This window comes from Bufo gargarizans, chromosome 2 (genome assembly GCF_014858855.1).
Source record: "Bufo gargarizans isolate SCDJY-AF-19 chromosome 2, ASM1485885v1, whole genome shotgun sequence".
Taxonomy (NCBI): Eukaryota; Metazoa; Chordata; class Amphibia; order Anura; family Bufonidae; genus Bufo; species Bufo gargarizans.
The window spans coordinates 145,855,167-145,877,540 of NC_058081.1; the positions used below are offsets into that span (position 1 = coordinate 145,855,167).

Here is a 22,374-nt window from a genome sequence, read left to right on the forward strand (position 1 = left end):
CTAACTCACCCTCCGACCGGTCCCTGAACTAGGAGTCAGGGTAAGACGGCCTGTTTCTTCTGGACACGGAGGAAGAGGGGTCTCACTGGCCAAGCTGCAAGGAATGGGGAAACACATACAACATACAGATATGACAGGCGAACTACTAGTTCCACACGTACCTGTCACAGCCACGCTGACTGGAACCCATGCATGCACTACTAATGTCCACAGAACAACTAGAGGACACAGCACACATAACACACAGGTAACCAGGACATCCGTAGTTGCAAATAAACAGAGACAAAGGAAAACATCAACTGAACATCAAGACATAAACTTCACAGATAAACCTATGACCACAAGGGTGGCCCCCACTGGCAGATGATATACACAGGAGGCTGCTCCAGCTAAGCATGGCTGAAGCAACCCACTGACACATGCCAAACACAGAGGCTTTATAGGCCTGAGAGGCCACACCCACGCAGACACACCCAGTGTCACACACACAGAAAGGGAGTTAACCCTTCCAACACCAGGGAAAGGAAAACACCACTTAAAGGGAAAGTGCACACAATAACATAAAACCAAGTGCACACATACCAAACGCAACCGCATGCACAACATAGCAAGCTGCCACGATACAGCTCAGACTGCTATGCTGCCACATACATACTGTTGCCAGAGGCAACCACAGGTGAGGCAAATGCCACAGCCCTCATCTGTGATTGACAACCAAACCAAAACCGCTGACAACCGCATGCGGTTCAGGAGTCACGACCATGGCCGTGACAGTGACATCACATGGCACTTATGCGAGCGCCGATGCCTTCTCAAACAGCTGATCAGCAGGGGTTCCGGGTGTCGTACCCCCATGATCAGATATTGATGACCTATCATGAGAATAGGTTATCGGTAAAAAAAAAAAAAGGAACCCAATTAATGCTAATTTCACATGGGTCAAATTTACTATGGATAATTCTGCTGAAAATCTGACCCTCATTCTGCAGGGAAATCTGCCATAAAATCTACACCAAATCATGCTTATTTGCTGTGAAATGTGATGTGGATTTTCTACAACATATTTTAACAGCTAACCTGAAAAAAAAAGAATGGTGTTCTCACCTTCTGCTGCTCCCATGCCGAGGCTTTACTGGTCCCCCAGCCAGTCCCTGTACTTCCAGCTCCAGAAATGATGTCTCAACACGTGTGACCTCTAAAGCCCATGATTCTCTGCAGTGGTCACGTGTCAACACAACATCTCATTGGAAGGGGCCAGTAAACTGAGGCCAGCTGGAGGACCAAGGAGTTTGCAACAATTGGGTTTTGTTGCAGATTTTCATTTTACAAGTGACCTCAAGAGGAAAAGTTCACAACAAATTTAAGGCCCATCGGAAATAGAAATTGACATGCCCCAGATTCATAAATCTGCACTGCAGGCCAATTTTAGTGTGAAAATTTTCCACTTCATGTGGATAAGGCCTTATGCACACGGCCGTGTTCCGCGGCCGAGAGCGGACCGTGGAAACCCGGCTGGGGTTCCTCCTGACAGCATGAGCGTACGGCGTCATTGGTTGCTATGACGCCGTGCGCTTCATGCAGCCGCTGCTGTACAGTAATACATGAGGCCTTAGATTTATTAAAATCTCCTTTTACATAGCTAGTACAGTAACCCACTTCCGATTTTCCATATGTGAATCCACATGAGAAATTTGCAGTATTTCCAGTATGTGGATATTCACCCTAAACGTGCTTTGGTTTAAATTGACTATCACTCGCACTGCATTCAATGGCTTGGATAGGGGGTGCAGTCAATGTGACTGCATCTATAAAACATAATAAATTCTAAAGAACATCTGAAAGAAGCAGATGTCTATAATGCTAGGAAACCTCTGTATTTGGAGTTAATGCTAGAAGTAAAGGGAGCAAATGCTAGGAGGACAAGACTATTGTAGATGCTGAAGCCACCTCCACCCATCATGTCATGTCATGTTATTTCTTGACAGCAGTTTATTAATAGGGTTCAATGGTAGCTATTTGCTCACCCAGGAAGTGACATTTTATAATTTCACCTTGCCTTTTGAGCTATATGCAATATAAATCATGGTCAAATATTTTTTTATAAACTATCATGGTTCATAGATCACTTACAAGAGAAGGAGCAGAGCTGGAACCACCACGACAGGGCTACTGACATAGCTCATGACCTTGTTGAACCAAGCTGGGAAATCTGTTTCAATGGTTTCTGAAATGATGTCATAAATCTTCTCTTGTCCACTGTTGGGATAATTGTTACAGAGCTTTACCTACATGACGAATGTCTCCAATGGAAAAGAAAGTAATAAGCATGGGCTCATTTATACATAAGAAAGTATTATTTTACCCCTTGATACTTAAAGGATAACTGTCACACTTAGACCCTAATTTCAATTTTCATATATGTAGTTACTAATAACATGATATTCCAGAATCAGTTACTATTAGACTGACTTACCCCATATTTAATAAGATTCAGCCCTTAACAACCAGTCTGTATAAAACAGGCAAATTCACTATTCAGTTAAGATGGCCGCCACTGCCCTCACCCTGAGGCTAATCCCGCCTGCCCTCACTAGCCAGTAACAATAGCCCCCCAAAAGTGTCAGTAACCAGAGCCCTCCCCCTAAAGGGTTAATCTCCTGCAGCACAGAGGGGTCCTCGTACCACATGTTGCTTTCATTTATACACTGAGCAGATGGCAGATCTCCCTTCCCTGCTATGCGCTGCTTCGACCCTGCATTGTCCAGCTCTGCTGAGTGAGGGAGCGTCTGCCAAGTGCAGGGACAGGGAGAAGTGCACACAGCCCAGGCACTGTTATCAGCTGCTGGGGAGGACCTGGCTTTAATCATTTACTTACAGTCCCTGGCTGTCAGTAATGTGACCTTGCACGCTGCGTGCTTCTGCGTCCTCCGTCCTTCAACACAGAGACGGACCATGCCTAGCAACCTTATTTTTAAGCACAGGTAAAAGTAGGCAGTACAGGGAACAAAAATGTGGAATTAAGGGGTAATTGAGTACACAGTGAAAAGTTGAAATAGAGCCACCAAGGAGATATTAATCACCACAATCCAATACTCCCCCCAAAAAATAAAAAATATGACAGTTATCCTTTAAATGTAATGCATGTAAAGCATCCGTGAATGCCTCATGGCATCAAAAACAATAATAAAATAAAAGTTTTTTTTTTATATGTTTCATAAGTGTCACAATCATATTTCATGCATGTTGTTAGGCTTAGTTTGAAAAAGTAGTTGAATTCAGCACAGTTGTAAATGTGAATATTGGCTTTGTTTAAATAAATAAAAAAATCTGCAGCAGCAATGGCACAGATGACATGACCGCTAGTGTAACCTGCAGTCTTACTCGCAGCACGTGTTTCCTGGTTTACCAACACTGATGGCCAGTCGGCTCATAGGGAAGCTATGATTATTATTTTTTTTTCCTACCCTAAGGGCAATAAAGACTGGTGACAGATCACCTTAGCAAAATGCTCTAATGGACTCGGCCGATTTGTTTAAATCTTGTTTGGGTCAGTTCAAGTAAAGCAGTGTTCACACTTCGTTGATTTCCATCAGTGATTGTGAACCAAAGCCAGTAATGAAGCCGACACAGAGATCAGGTATAAGGGAAAGATCTGCTCCTGCTCTGTGCTTAGAGCCGCACCTGGTTTTGGCTCACAATCACTGATCACTCACCAAATAACTGAAGTGTGAAGGTCTTAAAGGGGTCGGCCACTTTCTGGTTATTGTTGACCAATTTGTATATAAGATAATTATACAACACTTACTAATAAAGCCTTTGTTAAAATTCTGCACCATTTTCTTTATTTTATAAGGTACACAAAGTCTTTTGTGCTGTCCACACAGAGATCGTGTCCATAAAATGGCTCCTGAAAGGCAAATCACCTCCATGTGAGGTCTCCTCCATTCAGATACACTGCTCCTGCCATCTGCACTTGTTTAGCGCAGGTGCAGTGTATTTGAATGGAGGAGACATCACATGGAAGTGATTTGGTCACATGACCTTCCATCAGCAGCCATCTTTTGGACAAGACCTCTGTGTGGACAGCACAAAAGACGTGTATGAAATACAGAAAATTATGCAGAATTTCAACAAAGCCATATTAGTGTCAAATAAATATCGTATATACACATTGGTCAACAATAACCAGAAAGTGGCCAAGCCCTTTAAGTGACCCAGTTTTTTTACTATAAGCCCTTAGGGCGTCAACAATTGGTAAAAGATTGGCTCTAAGTAAATTCATGAATATTCTAGAAAATACTAAACCATCTGTGGCTTGAAAACACACATTAGATTGTTGTCGGCAGCCGATCCCCTTTGTCGACAGATCGCTGGGCATCCTTACACAGGGGAACGGTCAGGAACAAGCATACAAAATTGCCATTGCTTGCCCGATCATTTGCCTGTGTGAAAGGCCCTTTACTTAATATAAGAGACTGATTAAAAGTGCAAATTGTTCATATGGGATTGCAACATCAGCTGGGTTATCCACAGACACATAGGTGTACAACAATTTATTACCAGTGATGAGCGGAAGGGGCAATATTCGAATTCGCAATATTTCGCGAATATTCGTCATATAGTAGAGAATTTGTGATCTCCAGTCATTATTTTCTTGATTTCGAAAAATGTGCAGATATAGCAGCCTTCTCATTGGCCCACAAGCAAGAAGCAGTGAGGGATCATGGGTACTGATGAAAGAAAATCTAGAATATTTGCGATTACGAAGATATAACACTATATTCTAGATATTGGCGAATTCTCGAAGTTCCAATATTCGCGCTAAAAATTTGCGATTTAGAATATTCGCAATCAACACTATTTATTACGTTTAAAGTGGATGAACCCTTTGGCAATTTAGCGGTAGTAACCAATTTTATGTTTTGATTTAAGAGGTTCTCTGGGAATTCATTATAATGGCCTCCCACTATACAGGTGAGAGGAAGCTCTGCTCTACAATTAGATAAAAGTGATGTGGCCGTTAGTAAAGCACGGCCCTGCATCCCCTTCACCGCCATCTACTGCTACAGTGGGACACACCCCATCTGGTTCACATTCTAGGAAGTTCAGAAACCATTCATCGCAACAAATATGCAATAGGGGAAAAAACTTTTTTGTTAGCAGTTTGTGTGCTTTTAATGAGTGGTCAAGATTTTGCTGATGACTTACCTGAATGGTCCACAGTTTATGGATGGCTTATACCTTACTATAGCAAAAACAGTCGGCAGCATGCACAGGAAAAGCATGAAGAGGAGCATAGCCAGGTAGAAGTTGTTAGACCTGTAAGAAAAGATTGGAAAATGTTCTGTGTCATATTTATCTCATCCTGTACAAGTAGATTGGATACTGTACACTCATTCACAGAGGTCTATGACTAAAGGGTGTATTAGACACCCCGATGCTACGAGCGTTTGTCGGGAGGGAAGCGTTCACTTCTGGCAATCGACAGATAACTAGCAGAGGACACCGCTGCTATTACATGCAGCCAGGGCCGGCCTTAGGTGTTCAGGCGCCCTGTGCGAGCTAACCTTGTGGCGCCCCCCCCCCAAAAACAAACAAAAAACTGCTTGTTGCTGGCATCATGGCATAGGCTGGCTGACTATCCAACCAAGTAGTTACCAGCCCTCACACCCCAAAGGCCGGTGTAATGTTATACTTCCCTAGTTCGTGAGATTTCCCTACCCTCGTCACTTCCGGTCGCACCGGACATGACGTGAGGAGGTGTGCAGCATCGCGCAGGCGCACAACGACAGGTTAGGGAAATTTCACAGCAGAATGCGCATGCGCCAGGAGCCTCGCCGGCGGTTAGGGTAGGGAAAAACTATGGGCCAATGCGCAGGCGCAGTGATCGGATGGATGTTTTCAGCTGAACACCGGCCGACACTGCGCATGCACCGGGAGCCTCACCAGCGGTTAGGGAAGGGAAAAATTTACGTACGGGCCAGTGCTTTTTCCCTACCCTAACCGCTGGTGAGGCCCCCAGCGCATGTCGGCCGGTGTCCAGCTGAGAAAATTAGTTTCCAATGTAGTATTAATAACTAAACAATTAAATAATAAACATATTGCATTGTCTACTTACCACCAGGACAATAAGATGATCTGGACTCTGGCTGCAGTCTGGCTCTGGGGACTCCATTGTCACTCTCTCCCCCCCCCCCTTCCCTCGTCACTCTCATTATTCCCCCCCCCCCATCACTCTCATTATTTCCCCCCCCGCCATCACTCTCATTATTTCCCCCCCATCACTCTCATTATTTCCCCCCCCGCCATCACTCTCATTATTTCCCCCCATCACTCTCATTATTCTCCCCCCATCACTCTCATTATTCTCCCCCCATCACTCTCATTATTCTCCCCCCATCACTCTCATTATTCTCCCCCCATCACTCTCATTATTCTCCCCCCATCACTCTCATTATTCTCCCCCCCATCACTCTCATTATTCTCCCCCCCATCACTCTCATTATTCCCCCCCCATCACTCTCATTAGTCTCCCCCCCATCACTCTCATTATTCTCCCCCCCATCACTCTCATTATTCTCCCCCCCATCACTCTCATTATTCTCCCCCCCATCACTCTCATTATTCTCTCCCCCCCATCACTCTCATTATTCTCCCCCCATCACTCTCATTATTCTCCCCCCATCACTCTCATTATTCTCCCCCCATCACTCTCATTATTCTCCCCCCATCACTCTCATTATTCTCCCCCCCATCACTCTCATTATTCTCCCCCCCATCACTCTCATTATTCCCCCCCCATCACTCTCATTAGTCTCCCCCCCATCACTCTCATTATTCTCCCCCCCCATCACTCTCATTATTCTCCCCCCCATCACTCTCATTATTCTCCCCCCCATCACTCTCATTATTCTCCCCCCCATCACTCTCATTATTCTCCCCCCCCATCACTCTCATTATTCTCCCCCCCATCACTCTCATTATTCTCCCCCCATCACTCTCATTATTCTCCCCCCCATCACTCTCATTATCCCCCCCCATCACTCTCATTATTCCCCCCCCCATCACTCTCATTATTCCCCCCCCATCACTCTCATTATTCCCCCCCATCACTCTCATTATTCCCCCCCATCACTCTCATTATTCCCCCCCATCACTCTCATTATTCCCCCCCATCACTCTCATTATTCCCCCCCCCATCACTCTCATTATTTCCCCCCCCCATCACTCTCATTATTTCTCCCCCCCCATCACTCTCATTATTTCCTCCCTCCCTCTCCCTTTTCACTCTCTTTTCCACCTCTAGTGTAGCGTGGCCGAGCTCTGTTCGATCCGCGGTACAGGAGCATTTGTTTCCTGTACCCGGCCGGACTGACAGGAAGTGCACACTAAGTGAGCACTTCCTGTCAGTCCGGCCGGGTACAGGAAACAAAAGCTCCTGTACCGCGGATCGAACAGAGCTCGGCCACGCTACATTAACAGCACACAGCAAGCGCAGGCAGGATTCTTTAGAGCGGCAAGCGTTCAGCCTCAGCCACTCAGGCGGCGCAGAATGAGGGGCGCCGCCAGCCGCCCGAACTTATATAAGCAAGTTTTTTTTTTTTAAACCGCAACGTGCGCCCCCTGCTGAATACAGGGGAGGGGGAGATGGAGGGGGCGGGGGGCCCGCCCCGTGGGAAAACATAAGTGCCGCCTCGCCTGCCCATATTACATTGCGAGCTGTCGGCCGCCCGGCGCCCCTGTTGCTATGGCGCCCTGTGCGGCCGCACAGCCCGCACACCCCAAAGGCCGGCCCTGCATGCAGCGATCTCCTCCGCAACATGAGGAGGAGCAATCGCTATGTAATCGCTTGTCCCCATGCAGGACAGTGGAGTGTCGGCGGCAGATGTCTATTAGACAGTGTGATCTGCCGCCGGCAAATCCAGATCTTTCAGCATGCTTGATCTGGACTGCTCGTATATCGGGCACTTAGAGGCAGTATTAGGGTCCATTCACATGTCCACAAAATGGATCCAGATCCGTTCTGCAACGTTGCGGAACGGATCCGGACCCATTCATTTTCAATGGGACCGTAAAAGATGCGGACAGCACACAATGTACTGTCCGCATCCGCACTTCCGTTCCGCAAAAAATAGAACATGTCCTATTCTTGTCCGCAGACACGGACAAGAAAAGGCATTTCTATTAAAGTGCCAGCCATGTGCGGTCTGCAAAAAGGAGAATTCATAGGAACACTCATTACCAATTCTCAGTATAAAATCTGTCAGTCTGATATACCTTTTATGATATGGTCTCTAAGAGCTACTGTAAGGGTCCATTCACACGTCCGCAATTTCGTTCCGCATTTTGCGGAACAGAATTGTGGACCCATTCATTTCTATGGGGCAGCGTGATGTGCTGCCCGGATCCGGAATAGCGGACTTCCGCTTCCGCAATTCCGATCCCGAAAAAAATAGAACATGTCCTATTCTTGTCCACAATTGCGGACAAGAATAGGCATTTTCTATTAAGTGCCAGCGATGTGCGGTCTGCAAAACACACACGGACGTGTGAATGGACCCTAATTGTGTTTTACCATGATGTTGAGGTTGATGCATTTGTTATAAGCAGATTAGTAAAAACATTCAGAAAGAACTGCTACATGGTCAGTTACATCTGAGCTACTAAACTCTGCGAGGACCACGGTTAAAACATTTGTCTTAAACATTTATACCTAAGACCAAGAATCATACTATTATAGCAGATTTACAATTTATTAGTATGTTCTCAGCTTCACAAAATGTAGCCTTGAAACTTATTCTAGTGTAGATTCACTGTTAACTGGTAGATATTCCGAATAATACATTGCTAGTATGGCATCCTAGGCTACGGGCTCCATTTATCTTTATAATGTAGTGGTGAGCTGAAATATTGTGCCTCTGCCTCTTATGAGCTACTTACTACTGACCTTGAAGCTCGGAAAACCTGCTGATGTGGAACATTGCATGTCAGCACTGCCCAGCTTCTCAAATACATCAGGCCTATCAATTTGAAAACGTTGAAAGCCGGCAAGCACGGTGAAAAAAATGCTCCCATCCTAAAAAATTAATAAAAAAAGTTCTATATAAGTTTACAAACAAAAAAAACCTTTTACTATTATGAATAGACACACTTATCAATGCCCAAATCATTTCTCAGAAAGGAAGCTGTCACAGACATACCGAGACATACGGATGTTCCCGCGACAGGTGGCAGGAGATCTGTTACACTGGCAACACGTGGTTTGATCTGACATGTTTTCCTTTTGAATCAAATTACGTCTGTGTTGTTTCTGGTGCTTGTCACCATCTTTCGCCAGGTGTGGCTATGGTGGTCATTTAATTTTCTCTATTGCTGTTTCTGCCACTATGCTTTGCGGTTTATAGCTTCTGTTGAACTTGTTAGCTTGTGTTTGGTTCTCAGCTGAGTTCCTGGTGCTACTAAAGCTTCATTGAAGATCAGTGTTTCCTTTCCCTTTTGTATTTTGTTTATATACAGTACAGACCAAAAGTTTGGACACACCTTCTCATTCAAAGAGTTTTCTTTATTTTCATGACTATGAAAATTGTAGATTCACACTGAAGGCATCAAAACTATGAATTAACACATGTGGAATTATATACTTATCAAAAAAGTATGAAACAACTGAAAATATGTCATATTCTAGGTTCTTTAAAGTAGCCACCTTTTGCTTTGATTACTGCTTTGCACACTCTTGGCATTCTCTTGATGCGCTTTAAGAGGTAGTCACCTGAAATGGTTTTCACTTCCAGGTGTGCCCTGTCAGGTTTAATAAGTGGTATTTCTTGCCTTATAAATGGGGTTGGGACCATCAGTTGCGTTGTGGAGAAGTCAGGGTGTGAATAAAGCCTTCATGGTAGAATATCTGCTAGGAAACCACTGCTAAAGACAGGCAACAAGCATTGTTTGACCATGAAGGAGAGTGATGGGGTGCTGCGCCAGATGACCTGGCCTCCACAGTCACCGGACCTAAACCCAATCGAGATGGTTTGGGGTGAGCTGGACCGCAGAGTGAAGGCAAAAGGGCCAACAAGTGCTAAGCATCTCTGGGAACTCCTTCAAGATTGTTGGAAGACCATTTCAGGTGACTACCTCTTGAAGCTCATCAAGAGAATGCCACGAGTGTGCAAAGCAGTAATCAAAGCAAAAGGTGGCTACTTTGAAGAACCTAGAATATGATATATTTTCAGTTGTTTCATACTTTTTTGATAAGTATATAATTCCACATGTGTTAATTCATAGTTTTGATGCCTTCAGTGTGAATCTACAATTTTCATAGTCATGAAAATAAAGAAAACTCTAGGAATGAGACGGTGTGTCCAAACTTTTGGTCTGTACTGTATATGTGTGTGTGTTGCCTTTCCCTGCTTGTCATTAGGCCTGAGGGAGACTCCTGTTCGTCCTTCCTTTGGAGGAACAGGTAGACTCAGTCCTGACATTAGTTCCAGGGTCCTATAGGGTGAGATAGGATTCTAGGTATCCAGTGTATGAACTTGCCTACCTTTGGGGCCTGTTCATACTGGTAGTCTGTCAGGACTGAAGTTAGGGTTTTCTCTAGGAGGTGTCCATCTTACTTCCCTAGTTTCCAGGCCTTATTCCGGTATCCCCTTTCCCTCCTATGCTCGGTGTGGTGTTTTCCTCCCAGACACGAGCGTGACAGAAGCTGTCGCAATGAATGCAGTCTGATCTGCAGGCAGCGGGTTATAGAGCAGGAAGAGCAGAGCAGATTGATATGTACTGTAGTTTTTGGGGGAAAGAGTTAGTAAAACTTGTAATTTATTAATCTAGATCTCTACCATTTCTATGCTTAGGAGTCCAGTGGACTGACAGTTATCTCTGTATGCACAGGAATAGAGGGAAGGCTGTCAGTCACTGATAGGGCCGACCAATGTAGGATGAGCAGCAATTTGATGCAATAAATTACAAGTTCCATTAAATCTTTTCCTTAAAACTATATATCAATCTGATCAGCTGCTACTGCTGCTATTGACAGGTTACCATTAAAGCCACATTGTTCATGTCTTTGTGCATACATGTATATATGTTTTGTCTGAGACCCCTGCAGGATTTTTTTGAGTTTCTACATAAAATTATTATATAGGTAAACAGCACTAGAAACAAAAGATAAGACGCTCACAGAAGTCAGAAGCCTCTATCACGGCATCAACCTATGAACCAGGTCCCAACCGCCTTACATATACAGTACAGACCAAAGGTTTGGACACACCTTCTCATTGAAAAAGTTTTCTTTATTTTCATGACTATGAAAATTGTACATTCACACTGAAGGCATCAAAACTATGAATTAACACATGTGGAATTATATACATAAAAAAGTGTGAAACACTGAAAATATGTCCTATTCTAGGTTCTTCAAAGTAGCCACCTTTTGCTTTGATGACTGCTTTGCACACTCTTGGCATTCTCTTGATGAGCTTCAAGAGGTAGTCACCTGAAATGGTCTTCCAACAGTCTTGAAGGAGTTCCCAGAGATGCTTAGCACTTGTTGGCCCTTTTGCCCTGACTCTGCAGTCCAGCTCACCCCAAACCATCTCAATTGGGTTCAGGTCCGGTGACTGTGGAGGCCAGGTCATCTGGCGCAGCACCCCATCACTATCCTTCATAGTCAAATAACCCTTACACAGCCTGGAGGTGTTTGCGGTCATTGTCCTGTTGAAAAATAAATAATGGTCCAACTAAACGCAAACCGGATGGAATAGCATGCCGTTGCAAGATGCTGTGGTAGCCATGCTGGTTCAGTATGCCTTCAATTTTGAATAAATACCCCACAGTGTCACCAGCAAAGCACCCCAACACCATCACACCTCCTCCTCCATGCCTTACGGTGGGAACAAGGCATGTAGAGTCCATCCGTTCACCTTTTCTGCGTCGCACAAAGATACGGTGGTTGGAACCAAAAATCTCAAATTTGAACTCATCAGACCAAAGCACAATGTCCATTCCTTGTGTTCTTTAGCCCAAACAAGTCACTTCTGCTTGTTGCCTGTCCTTAGCAGTAGTTTCCTAGCAGATATTCTACCATGAAGGTCTGATTCACACAGTCTCCTCTTAACAGTTGTTCTAGAGATGTGTCTGCTGCTAGAACTCTGTGTGGCATTGACCTGGTCTCTAATCTGAGCTGCTGTTAACCTGCGATTTCTGAGGCTGGTGACTCGGAAGAACTTATCCTCCGCAGCAGAGGTGACTCTTGGTCTTCCTTTCTTGGGGCGGTCTGCATGTGAGCCAGTTTCTTTGTAGCGCTTGATGGTTTTTGTGACTGCACTTGGGGACACTTTCAAAGTTTTCGCAATGTTTTCGGACTGACTGACCTTAATTTCTTAAAGTAATGATGGCCACTCGTTTTTCTTTACTTAGCTGCTTTTTTCTTGCCATAATACAAATTCTAACAGTCTATTCAGTAGAACTATCAGCTGTGTATCCACCTGACTTCTCCACAAGGCAACTGATGGTCCCAACCCCATTTATAAGACAAGAAATCCCACTTATTAAACCTGACAGGGCACACCTGTGAAGTGAAAACCATTTCAGATGACTACCTCTTGAAGCTCATCAAGAGAATGCCAAGAGTGTGCAAAGCAGTAATCAAAGCAAAAGGTGGCTACTTTGAAGAACCTAGAATATGACATATTTTCAGTTGTTTCACACTTTTTTGTTATGTATATAATTCCACATGTGTTAATTCATAGTTTTGATTCCTTCAGTGTGAATCTACAATTTTCATAGTCATGAAAATAAAGAAAACTCTTTGAATGAGAAGGTGTGTCCAAACTTCTGGTCTGTACTGTACATACGCCGGCGGTCGGGACTTTAAATATGGCACCCGCTTGCGTGTGCAGAGGGCTCCATAGCTGCTGGACTCATGTCCGGGACTGGCGTTAACGTGACCACGGCATCTGGAGGCACAAAATCCCGGAAGTGTGTGCTTCAGGGTGTGTTCCGGCTCTCCCTGGCGGAGATCGGGGAAGCTGGAGTGTGTGTGCAGCAGCCCCTGTACTCCTGTGTGACAGAAGGCTGCTGCACATTAGTTCCTATGAAGAGCCTGTCTGTGGCAGGGTCCCATAGGAACTTAGTGTAATTCTCATAAACTGGCATAGGGAATTGGCACCGAGCATCCCTTACAGATGTGGTATGCAGACCTGTCAGTGTAGCAGGTATAGGCAGGAGCAGAAATGTCTGCCCTTGTCAGTTCTGTGCATGATGCAAGGCATATTGTACATGGCTATGGATTACGGATTCTACAGGTGAAACTCGAAAAATTAGAATATCATGTAAAAATGTCCATTTATTTCAGTAATGCAAATTAAAAGGAATTGCATTAATGCAGATTAAAATTAGAATATTGTGAAAAAGTTCAATATTCTAGGCTCAAAGTGTCACACTCTAGTCAGCTAATTAATCGATATCCCCTGAGCAAAGGGTACCTGAGATTGTGACTTTGGGGTTTCATAAGCTGTAAGCCATAATCATCCAGATTATAACAAATAATGGCCTGAAATATCTCGCTTTGCATGTAATCAGTCTATCTCATATATTAGTTTCATATTTTAAGTTGCATTACTGAAATAAATGAACTTTGCACGATATAAAAAAAATTCAAGTTTCACCTGTATATGCTCTGCAGTGAGAAGTGCTACAGAAAGGGCTTACATTTTTTTTAAAAAGACAGGTGCACTTTAATTTCTATATAAAATGGATTTCCCAGCAGGACAACAACTCTGCAATCAGGATGGACGGTGACATCCTTCACTACAATACAGAGTTACCCATAAATATAAACATTATTGTGACATAATACCAGCAGAGTACAGTCTAGAAATACACACAGACAATGGGACAGATTTACTAAGCCTGTGGATGGCATAAACTTAGACAGGCTGTCTAGGCCTGCACCACATTTATCGTCTCAGGCTCGATGATGGATGTGGTGCAGGGATAGACACTTTTGTCTAACTGTATACCAATTATTGGTTGGCTTACTTTGAGACAGAATTTTACGCCAGAATTGTGGTGCAACTTGGTACATATTTGGCCACGCCCCATTTCCTGTTAAGCCACACCCATGTTCCAGTAACCCACTCCTCCTTTAAAAAATATATGCTGAAAGTTTTTCTAAACATAGATGGGCCAAATTACGCCATTTATAAATAGTGAGTACCTCCAAGAGTATATTATGAATATTATATTTATTGATTGGGAGCAAATATAAAATGCAAATAAAAATACAGATATTTGTTCCTGATCAATCTATTTAATATTTTTTATATACTCCTGGAGATACTCACCCACTATTTACAATTTATAGTATTTCATTTTATTCTGTTGGCACCAGATTAGGGAGTTCTCGGACTATATTTTATAGATTCAACAACATCCAGCATTCAACAAGTGAGCCATCTTTAATATTTTTTATGTAACCAAATTACGCCATTTATTGGCACAATTTATGTAAAAATCTAGGAGTGCTCACATTAATAGTGGGAGTACTGTGAGGTCATCAGGATTGAGCTCTGCCCATGGATAAACTTCAAACTATTGGTATATCATTACAACAGAACACAGCCTATAAATATATGTAAACTCAATTGCCACATCATCACAGAGCTGCATCTTACTACACAGATTGTGACACCATCACGATAGAACCCACATTTTACATACACAGTCATTATTGTGATGGCAGGACAACAGTATCACATACTATTGTGACATCACCAACAGAGTGCAGTCTATAGATAAACACACTTTTGTGACATGTCCGTCATTGACTGTACCCTAAAAATGCAGACACCCTATTGTGCCTCTTGTGACTTAACAATAGGCCTGAGCAGACTGCCTTTTTTTTCAGAAGCAATGCCACGCTTGTCTATGGGTTATGTCTGGTATTGCAGAACCAGGGAGAATGGAACCAGAGGGCATGAGTAACCCACATGGCAGTTAGGCTACTTTCACACTTGCGGCAGAGTGATCCGGCAAGCAGTTGCGTCGCCAGAACGGCCTGCCAGATGCGGCAAAATGTATGCCAACTGTTGGCATTTGGAAGACTGATCAGGATCCTGATCAGTCTTAAAAATGCCTGATCAGTCAAAAAAAATGCATTGAAATGCTGGATCCGTCTTTCCGGTGTCATCAGGAAAAACTGATCCGGCGTTTACTTTTTTCACATCCGGCATTCAGGCAAGTCTTCAGTTTTTTGGGCCGGAGATAAAACCGTAGCATGCTGTCTTGAGTCTAGTTTGGGGTATTTACTTGTAGCTAGTAAGGACAGCTCCATACCAGGCAGTTTTTCGCTCTGCGATTTGGGTATAACTTGAAAATGTGCAAAAAACAAAATAACAAAATAAATCATACTTACCTGCTCCATTTGCTTGCGACGGGCCAGCCGCCACCTTGCTTGAAGATCTCGGCCAAAATTCTGTGCGCGATGACGTATGACATCACCACGCCGGCCGCCGTGATGGCGTCATCTTGGGCCACGCAAGATTTTGCAATAGACCTTCAAGCAAGATGACGGCTGGCCCGTTACTAGCAAATGGAGCAGTTAAGTATGATTTTCAATAATAAAAAGATACTGGGCACTCTCTAACTAATGGAACCTAATAGTTTAATAAAATACATCATATACACTTCAATACATTAAGCATAAAAATACGTATAATAACGAAAAAATAGTAATAAAAATAGGTTCCTCCACCTATTGGTACCAATAAAAATGTATGTTTGTTAAAATAGAATGAATGGCCTCTAGGTATTCGGGGTGTAAATCACTCCTTGAGATATATGTCCTTAGGACGAATGACTGAGGAAGGGGTAACAATAGACCCCGAAACGCGTTTGGTGCCAGGACCCCCGTTACATTTGGACATCGAGGACTATTATACCGCTATTATTGGAACCTCTGCTGCTGCAACCACAGTCTTGACGCGCACTCTCTGGGAACGGACTTTAACATCTAAACACGCTCACCAGCACAACGAGTGCAGCGCGAGAAAAGGAGGCTGTGATAACATCTAAGCGCCGGCTCTTTCATCTACGGAGCGACGCTAGAGAAACAGCAGGGGAACCGCGGACTGTCGGCGAAATCCCTGATTCAAAGGACTTTTACAACAGGGGAGCTTAACGCAGGAGTTTAACAGTGAGTAACAGCGGGACGCCGCTCAATACAATCACTGCATCAATTTCTGATTGCGACAACTTGTTCTTGCGGTTCTATATAAAGTCATTCGTCCTAAGGACATATATCTCAAGGAGTGATTTACACCCCGAATACCTAGAGGCCATTCATTCTATTTTAACAAACATACATTTTTATTGGTACCAATAGGTGGAGGAACCTATTTTTATTACTATTTTTTCGTTATTATACGTATTTTTATGCTTAATGTATTGAAGTGTATATGATGTATTTTATTAAACTATTAGGTTCCATTAGTTAGAGAGTGCCCAGTATCTTTTTATTATTGATTTTCTATTTAAAGGAAGGGTGATATCCTTTTTACTGAGAGCACCTCCTGTGTCAGTACCAGCCCAGTGCGCCACTTCTCTTTTCTACTAAGTATGATTTTTATTTTTATTTTACACTAGATTATTGCTATCAGATGCCTCAATCATGCATGAACACCGCACCTGAGGGCTACAATGATGGGGGTGGCGCAACCACGGCTCCCTTTCATTGCACCCACTACTTACAAAGAAATTTGTCACGGAGGAAATTTGTTTATAGAATTCGGCTAGGCAGCCATATCTAATTTTACAATACTTCGGTCATCTCTAGTGAAAATCTTTCTGATTAGACCATTATACCTACCAAATCATTCCTTGATTGTAGACCAGATGCAGAACATTCTCAGCTATTTTGAATTCTCCATATTCTGGCTAAATACAGGGTAACACATTAATATCAATTATAAATTACTGTAATAGTCATTATCTGTTATTTTTCTTCTCAGATTAAAAATGATTACATGGATGCTTTGAACAAACACAGGTCAAATGCTGCAGAGAGGGTTAAATCCAAACCACAAAACAGGGAAATCAAATTATATCTCGTTCTCTTGGTAAACATCCAAATATAATATATCCTAATAGCTATCCATACTCAACAGCAAGGACAGATATGGAGAAATGATCCCTCCACACAGCATCATCTCTACACATATTAAACAATTATGGAAAACACATGACAGTATGACTCAAACCTTATTGCCTATGAGAGATACCAATATACCCCAGTCACATAATGCATGCACTGGATAGTAGTGAAGGCTTCCACATAAAGCTGTTAGTGGTCTCTCTAATAGTGATAAGTAGAGTTGAGCGAACACCTGGATGTTCGGGTTCGAGAAGTTCGGCCGAACATCCCGGAAATGTTCGGGTTCGGGATCCGAACCCGATCCGAACTTCGTCCCGAACCCGAACCCCATTGAAGTCAATGGGGACCCGAACTTTTCGGCACTAAAAAGGCTGTAAAACAGCCCAGGAAAGAGCTAGAGGGCTGCAAAAGGCAGCAACATGTAGGTAAATCCCCTGCAAACAAATGTGGATAGGGAAATGAATTAAAATAAAAATTAAATAAATAAAAATTAACCAAAATCAATTGGAGAGAGGTTCCATAGCAGAGAATCTGGCTTCCCGTCACCCACCACTGGAACAGTCCATTCTCAGATATTTAGGCCCCGGCACCCAGGCAGAGGAGAGAGGTCCCGTAACAGAGAATCTGTCTTCATGTCAGCAGAGAATTAGTCTGCATGTCATAGCAGAGAATGAGGCTTCACGTCAGCCACCACTGCAACAGTCCATTGGCATATATTTAGGCCCAGCACCCAGGCAGAGGAGGGAGGTCCCGTAACAGAGAATCTGTCTTCATGTCAGCAGAGAATTAGTCTGCATGTCATAGCAGAGAATGAGGCTTCACGTCAGCCACCACTGCAACAGTCCATTGGCATATATTTAGGCCCAGCACACACACAGGCAGAGGAGAGAGGTCCCGTAACAGAGAATCTGGCTTCATGTCAGCAGAGAATCAGTCTGCATGTCATAGCAGAGAATGAGGCTTCACGTCAGCCACCACTGCAACAGTCCATTGGCATATATTTAGGCCCAGCACACACACAGGCAGAGGAGAGAGGTCCCGTAACAGAGAATCTGGCTTCATGTCAGCAGAGAATCAGTCTGCATGTCATAGCAGAGAATGAGGCTTCACGTCAGCCACCACTGCAACAGTCCATTGGCATATATTTAGGCCCAGCACCCAGGCAGAGGAGGGAGGTCCCGTAACAGAGAATCTGTCTTCATGTCAGCAGAGAATTAGTCTGCATGTCATAGCAGAGAATGAGGCTTCACGTCAGCCACCACTGCAACAGTCCATTGGCATATATTTAGGCCCAGCACACACACAGGCAGAGGAGAGAGGTCCCGTAACAGAGAATCTGGCTTCATGTCAGCAGAGAATCAGTCTGCATGTCATAGCAGAGAATGAGGCTTCACGTCAGCCACCACTGCAACAGTCCATTGGCATATATTTAGGCCCAGCACACACACAGGCAGAGGAGAGAGGTCCCGTAACAGAGAATCTGGCTTCATGTCAGCAGAGAATCAGTCTGCATGTCATAGCAGAGAATGAGGCTTCACGTCAGCCACCACTGCAACAGTCCATTGGCATATATTTAGGCCCAGCACCCAGGCAGAGGAGGGAGGTCCCGTAACAGAGAATCTGTCTTCATGTCAGCAGAGAATTAGTCTGCATGTCATAGCAGAGAATGAGGCTTCACGTCAGCCACCACTGCAACAGTCCATTGGCATATATTTAGGCCCAGCACCCAGGCAGAGGAGGGAGGTCCCGTAACAGAGAATCTGTCTTCATGTCAGCAGAGAATTAGTCTGCATGTCATAGCAGAGAATGAGGCTTCACGTCAGCCACCACTGGAACAGTCCATTCTCAGATATTTAGGCCCCGGCACCCAGGCAGAGGAGAGAGGTCCCGTAACAGAGAATCTGTCTTCATGTCAGCAGAGAATTAGTCTGCATGTCATAGCAGAGAATGAGGCTTCACGTCAGCCACCACTGCAACAGTCCATTGGCATATATTTAGGCCCAGCACCCAGGCAGAGGAGAGAGGTCCCGTAACAGACAATCTGGCTTCATGTCAGCAGAGAATCAGTCTTCATATCATAGCAGAGAATCAGGCTTCACGTCACCCACCACTGTAAGAGTCAATTTTCATAAATTTAGGCCCAGAACCCAGGCAGAGGAGAAAGGTCCCGTAACAGACAATCTGGCTTCATGTCAGCAGAGAATCAGTCTTCATATCATAGCAGAGAATCAGGCTTCACGTCACCCACCACTGTAAGAGTCAATTTTCATAAATTTAGGCCCAGAACCCAGGCAGAGGAGAAAGGTCCCGTAACAGACAATCTGGCTTCATGTCAGCAGAGAATCAGTCTTCATATCATAGCAGAGAATCAGGCTTCACGTCACCCACCACTGTAAGAGTCAATTTTCATAAATTTAGGCCCAGAACCCAGGCAGAGGAGAAAGGTCCCGTAACAGACAATCTGGCTTCATGTCAGCAGAGAATCAGTCTTCATATCATAGCAGAGAATCAGGCTTCACGTCACCCACCACTGTAAGAGTCAATTTTCATAAATTTAGGCCCAGAACCCAGGCAGAGGAGAAAGGTCCCGTAACAGACAATCTGGCTTCATGTCAGCAGAGAATCAGTCTTCATATCATAGCAGAGAATCAGGCTTCACGTCACCCACCACTGTAAGAGTCAATTTTCATAAATTTAGGCCCAGAACCCAGGCAGAGGAGAAAGGTCCCGTAACAGACAATCTGGCTTCATGTCAGCAGAGAATCAGTCTTTATGTTATAGCAGAGAATCAGGCTTCACGTCACCCACCACTGTAAGAGTCCATTTTCATAAATTTAGGCCCAGCACCCAGGCAGAGGAGAGAGGTCCCCTAACAGAGGATCTGGCTTCATGTCAGCAGAGAATTAGTCTGCATGTCATAGCAGAGAATGAGGCTTCACGTCAGCCACCACTGCAACAGTCCATTGGCATATATTTAGGCCCAGCACCCAGGCAGAGGAGGGAGGTCCCGTAACAGAGAATCTGTCTTCATGTCAGCAGAGAATTAGTCTGCATGTCATAGCAGAGAATGAGGCTTCACGTCAGCCACCACTGGAACAGTCCATTCTCAGATATTTAGGCCCCGGCACCCAGGCAGAGGAGAGAGGTCCCGTAACAGAGAATCTGTCTTCATGTCAGCAGAGAATTAGTCTGCATGTCATAGCAGAGAATGAGGCTTCACGTCAGCCACCACTGCAACAGTCCATTGGCATATATTTAGGCCCAGCACCCAGGCAGAGGAGAGAGGTCCCGTAACAGACAATCTGGCTTCATGTCAGCAGAGAATCAGTCTTCATATCATAGCAGAGAATCAGGCTTCACGTCACCCACCACTGTAAGAGTCAATTTTCATAAATTTAGGCCCAGAACCCAGGCAGAGGAGAAAGGTCCCGTAACAGACAATCTGGCTTCATGTCAGCAGAGAATCAGTCTTCATATCATAGCAGAGAATCAGGCTTCACGTCACCCACCACTGTAAGAGTCAATTTTCATAAATTTAGGCCCAGAACCCAGGCAGAGGAGAAAGGTCCCGTAACAGACAATCTGGCTTCATGTCAGCAGAGAATCAGTCTTCATATCATAGCAGAGAATCAGGCTTCACGTCACCCACCACTGTAAGAGTCAATTTTCATAAATTTAGGCCCAGAACCCAGGCAGAGGAGAAAGGTCCCATAACAGACAATCTGGCTTCATGTCAGCAGAGAATCAGTCTTCATATCATAGCAGAGAATCAGGCTTCACGTCACCCACCACTGTAAGAGTCAATTTTCATAAATTTAGGCCCAGAACCCAGGCAGAGGAGAAAGGTCCCGTAACAGACAATCTGGCTTCATGTCAGCAGAGAATCAGTCTTCATATCATAGCAGAGAATCAGGCTTCACGTCACCCACCACTGTAAGAGTCAATTTTCATAAATTTAGGCCCAGAACCCAGGCAGAGGAGAAAGGTCCCGTAACAGACAATCTGGCTTCATGTCAGCAGAGAATCAGTCTTCATATCATAGCAGAGAATCAGGCTTCACGTCACCCACCACTGTAAGAGTCAATTTTCATAAATTTAGGCCCAGAACCCAGGTAGAGGAGAAAGGTCCCGTAACAGACAATCTGGCTTCATGACAGCAGAGAATCAGTCTGCATGTCATAGCAGAGAATCAGGCTTCACGTCAGCCACCACTGCAACAGTCCATTGTCATAAATTTAGGCCCAGCACCCAGGCAGAGGAGAGAGGTCCCGTAACAGACAATCTGGCTTCATGTCAGCAGAGAATTAGTCTGCATGTCATAGCAGAGAATCAGGCTTCATGTCAGCCACCACTGCAACAGTCCATTGGCATATATTTAGGCCTAGCACACAGGCAGAGGAGAGGTTCATTCAACTTTGGGTAGCATCGCAATATAATGGTAAAATGAAAATAAAAATAGGATTGAATGAGGAAGTGCCCTGGAGTCCAATAATATATGGTTATGGGGAGGTAGTTAATGTCTAATCTGGACAAGGGACGGACAGGTCCTGTGGGATCCATGCCTGGTTCATTTTTATGAACGTCAGCTTGTCCACATTGGCTGTAGACAGGCGGCTGCGTTTGTCTGTAATGACGCCCCCTGCCGTGCTGAATACACGTTCAGACAAAACGCTGGCTGCCGGGCAGGCCAGCACCTCCAAGGCATAAAAGGCTAGCTCTGGCCACGTGGACAATTTAGAGACCCAGAAGTTGAATGGGGCCGAACCATCAGTCAGTACGTGGAGGGGTGTGCACACGTACTGTTCCACCATGTTAGTAAAATGTTGCCTCCTGCTAACACGTTGCGTATCAGGTGGTGGTGCAGTTAGCTGTGGCGTGTTGACAAAAGTTTTCCACATCTCTGCCATGCTAACCCTGCCCTCAGAGGAGCTGGCCGTGACACAGCTGCCTTGGCGACCTCTTGCTCCTCCTCTGCCTTGGCCTTGGGCTTCCACTTGTTCCCCTGTGACATTTGGGAATGCTCTCAGTAGCGCGTCTACCAACGTGCGCTTGTACTCGCGCATCTTCCTATCACGCTCCAGTGCAGGAAGTAAGGTGGGCACATTGTCTTTGTAGCGTGGATCCAGCAGGGTGGCAACCCAGTAGTCCGCACAGGTTAAAATGTGGGCAACTCTGCTGTCGTTGCGCAGGCACTGCAGCATGTAGTCGCTCATGTGTGCCAGGCT

General features: G+C 44.6%; 1 protein-coding gene across 1 annotated transcript in view; it reads right to left on the reverse strand.

Annotated features, from left to right (window-relative positions):
- The window catches only part of TMC3 (transmembrane channel like 3), a 93,150-nt gene that overhangs the window by 26,153 nt on the left and 44,623 nt on the right, over window positions 1–22,374 (reverse strand). The window contains exons 9-12 of the mRNA XM_044277065.1: window positions 16,865–16,932; window positions 8,948–9,076; window positions 5,209–5,319; window positions 2,131–2,256 (exon numbers count right to left, since the gene is read on the reverse strand). Of these exons, the coding sequence (XP_044133000.1) occupies window positions 2,131–2,256; window positions 5,209–5,319; window positions 8,948–9,076; window positions 16,865–16,932 (434 nt within the window). The remainder of the gene's footprint in view (window positions 1–2,130; window positions 2,257–5,208; window positions 5,320–8,947; window positions 9,077–16,864; window positions 16,933–22,374) is intronic.